The 1376-nt window shown below is 51.0% G+C and overlaps 2 protein-coding genes across 2 annotated transcripts; both read right to left on the minus strand.

Annotated features, from left to right (window-relative positions):
• Positions 1-18: 18 nt before the first annotated feature.
• On the minus strand, positions 19-471 carry Pmar_PMAR024125 (hypothetical protein; the record flags this gene model as incomplete). Its single annotated transcript, XM_002785097.1, has 3 exons — positions 19-140; positions 185-285; positions 343-471. Coding segments are annotated over 3 exons (352 nt in total), but the record flags the coding sequence as incomplete, so codon positions are not given.
• Positions 472-912: 441 nt separating this feature from the next.
• Pmar_PMAR024126 (hypothetical protein) lies at positions 913-1263 on the minus strand (the record flags this gene model as incomplete). The annotated part of the gene is made up of 1 exon (XM_002785098.1): positions 913-1263. A coding segment is annotated over one exon (351 nt), but the record flags the coding sequence as incomplete, so codon positions are not given.
• Positions 1264-1376: the final 113 nt, after the last annotated feature.

Below are 1376 nucleotides of genomic sequence, written 5' to 3' on the forward strand. Positions count from 1 at the left end.
CCACACTGACCTACCCACCTCGTAATTCAGTAGATTCATCGCTCATCGTTGGAGGATCAGGAGACTCGCAGCTCTTCTTTTCTCTCTCCACGACAAAGGAATGATACTCAGGACCAGCAAGAGCCTTCACTGAGCGATACCTGAACACAAACATGACAACACGGCGAGTCGCGCATAAGCCTACCCTAAAACTGAGATATCTGTGTACAACAACGTTACCGAACGCACTGACGACGGCATCAGTCTGACAATCGACTCAACGAGAAGAGGTCCAGAGGCCGGCATCTGAGCAGCGGATCACCCACGTTCAATTCCGGGCGAGTGTATTTATTCCCTGACTACCCCAAGCTTAGCCTTCCTTATTTCCACAGTGTTCAACTTGCCCAGAGTTTCCCTGCACACTCGACTCAGCGCAGTGACGTCATTCGGCGTCACACCACAACCGCGGCTCAACGTGAGAGTTTCCACCATGGGACACAGACGGAGCAATGCCCTGAGGTTATCCGCTTGCAGCGAGGACGACGCCGACGTGTCTACAACACTCAAACGCCTCACGTTACACCTGACACAACACGTTTGTCGAGCTTCCCAGCAAATACGGCTCTCAATCATCGCAGCTGACAAACGAGTTTGTAGCGGAGCGGTTAAGCAACGCGTTGTAAACCAAGAGATCCCGGGTTCGAAACAACCAATTACCCTTCGAAAGCCCATCACAGTTCGCATAAATTCTCCCGAAGATTTCAACATCAACTCACCATCATTTCTCAGACAAAACTAGGAGGACCATAAGAAGCTCGGAATCGCTATTTTTTCTGGGAATTCCCGGAAAAGTCACTCTCTCATCAATCACAGTTCACCTATTCGCAGCGTGCTAGCGTTACAGCCACAAGAAATTCAATAACCCCACGACAACTACCTCTCCTCGTCATTGAGACTCGGCTCAAGCACCAACCGCTCTAACGGGCCCGTGAGCTCAAGAGCTTCAAGGCACGGGAACTTCTTTATAAATTCACCCAAGCGAGATGCGCCGCTGTGGTAATCCACACGCAAGTCCTTGACGGTGTGCATAGTAGTCAAGGCCTCCACCGCCGAGTCAATGTTGCCTTTACCGGGGAAGACGAATGCCCAGTTGAACGATAGACTCTTCAAGCGAGGTAGGGAGGAAACTAGACGACCCAGAGATGCCCCGAAGTCTTCCTGGGCGAGACTGATACACGACGACTTCAATTCGAGAGCCTCCAACTGGACAGGCCACAAGGAGACCTGAGAATAGCGCACTGAAACCTATCTAAAGCCAACGAAGTGTAAGGCTAGAGTTACATCGTTAATTCCGAGTGTCTCCAGCATACGTGGTGTGGTGAATCGGGAACTGTCAA

This window comes from Perkinsus marinus (assembly GCF_000006405.1).
Source record: "Perkinsus marinus ATCC 50983 genomic scaffold scf_1104296933960, whole genome shotgun sequence".
NCBI classification, from domain to species: domain Eukaryota; phylum Perkinsozoa; order Perkinsida; family Perkinsidae; genus Perkinsus; species Perkinsus marinus.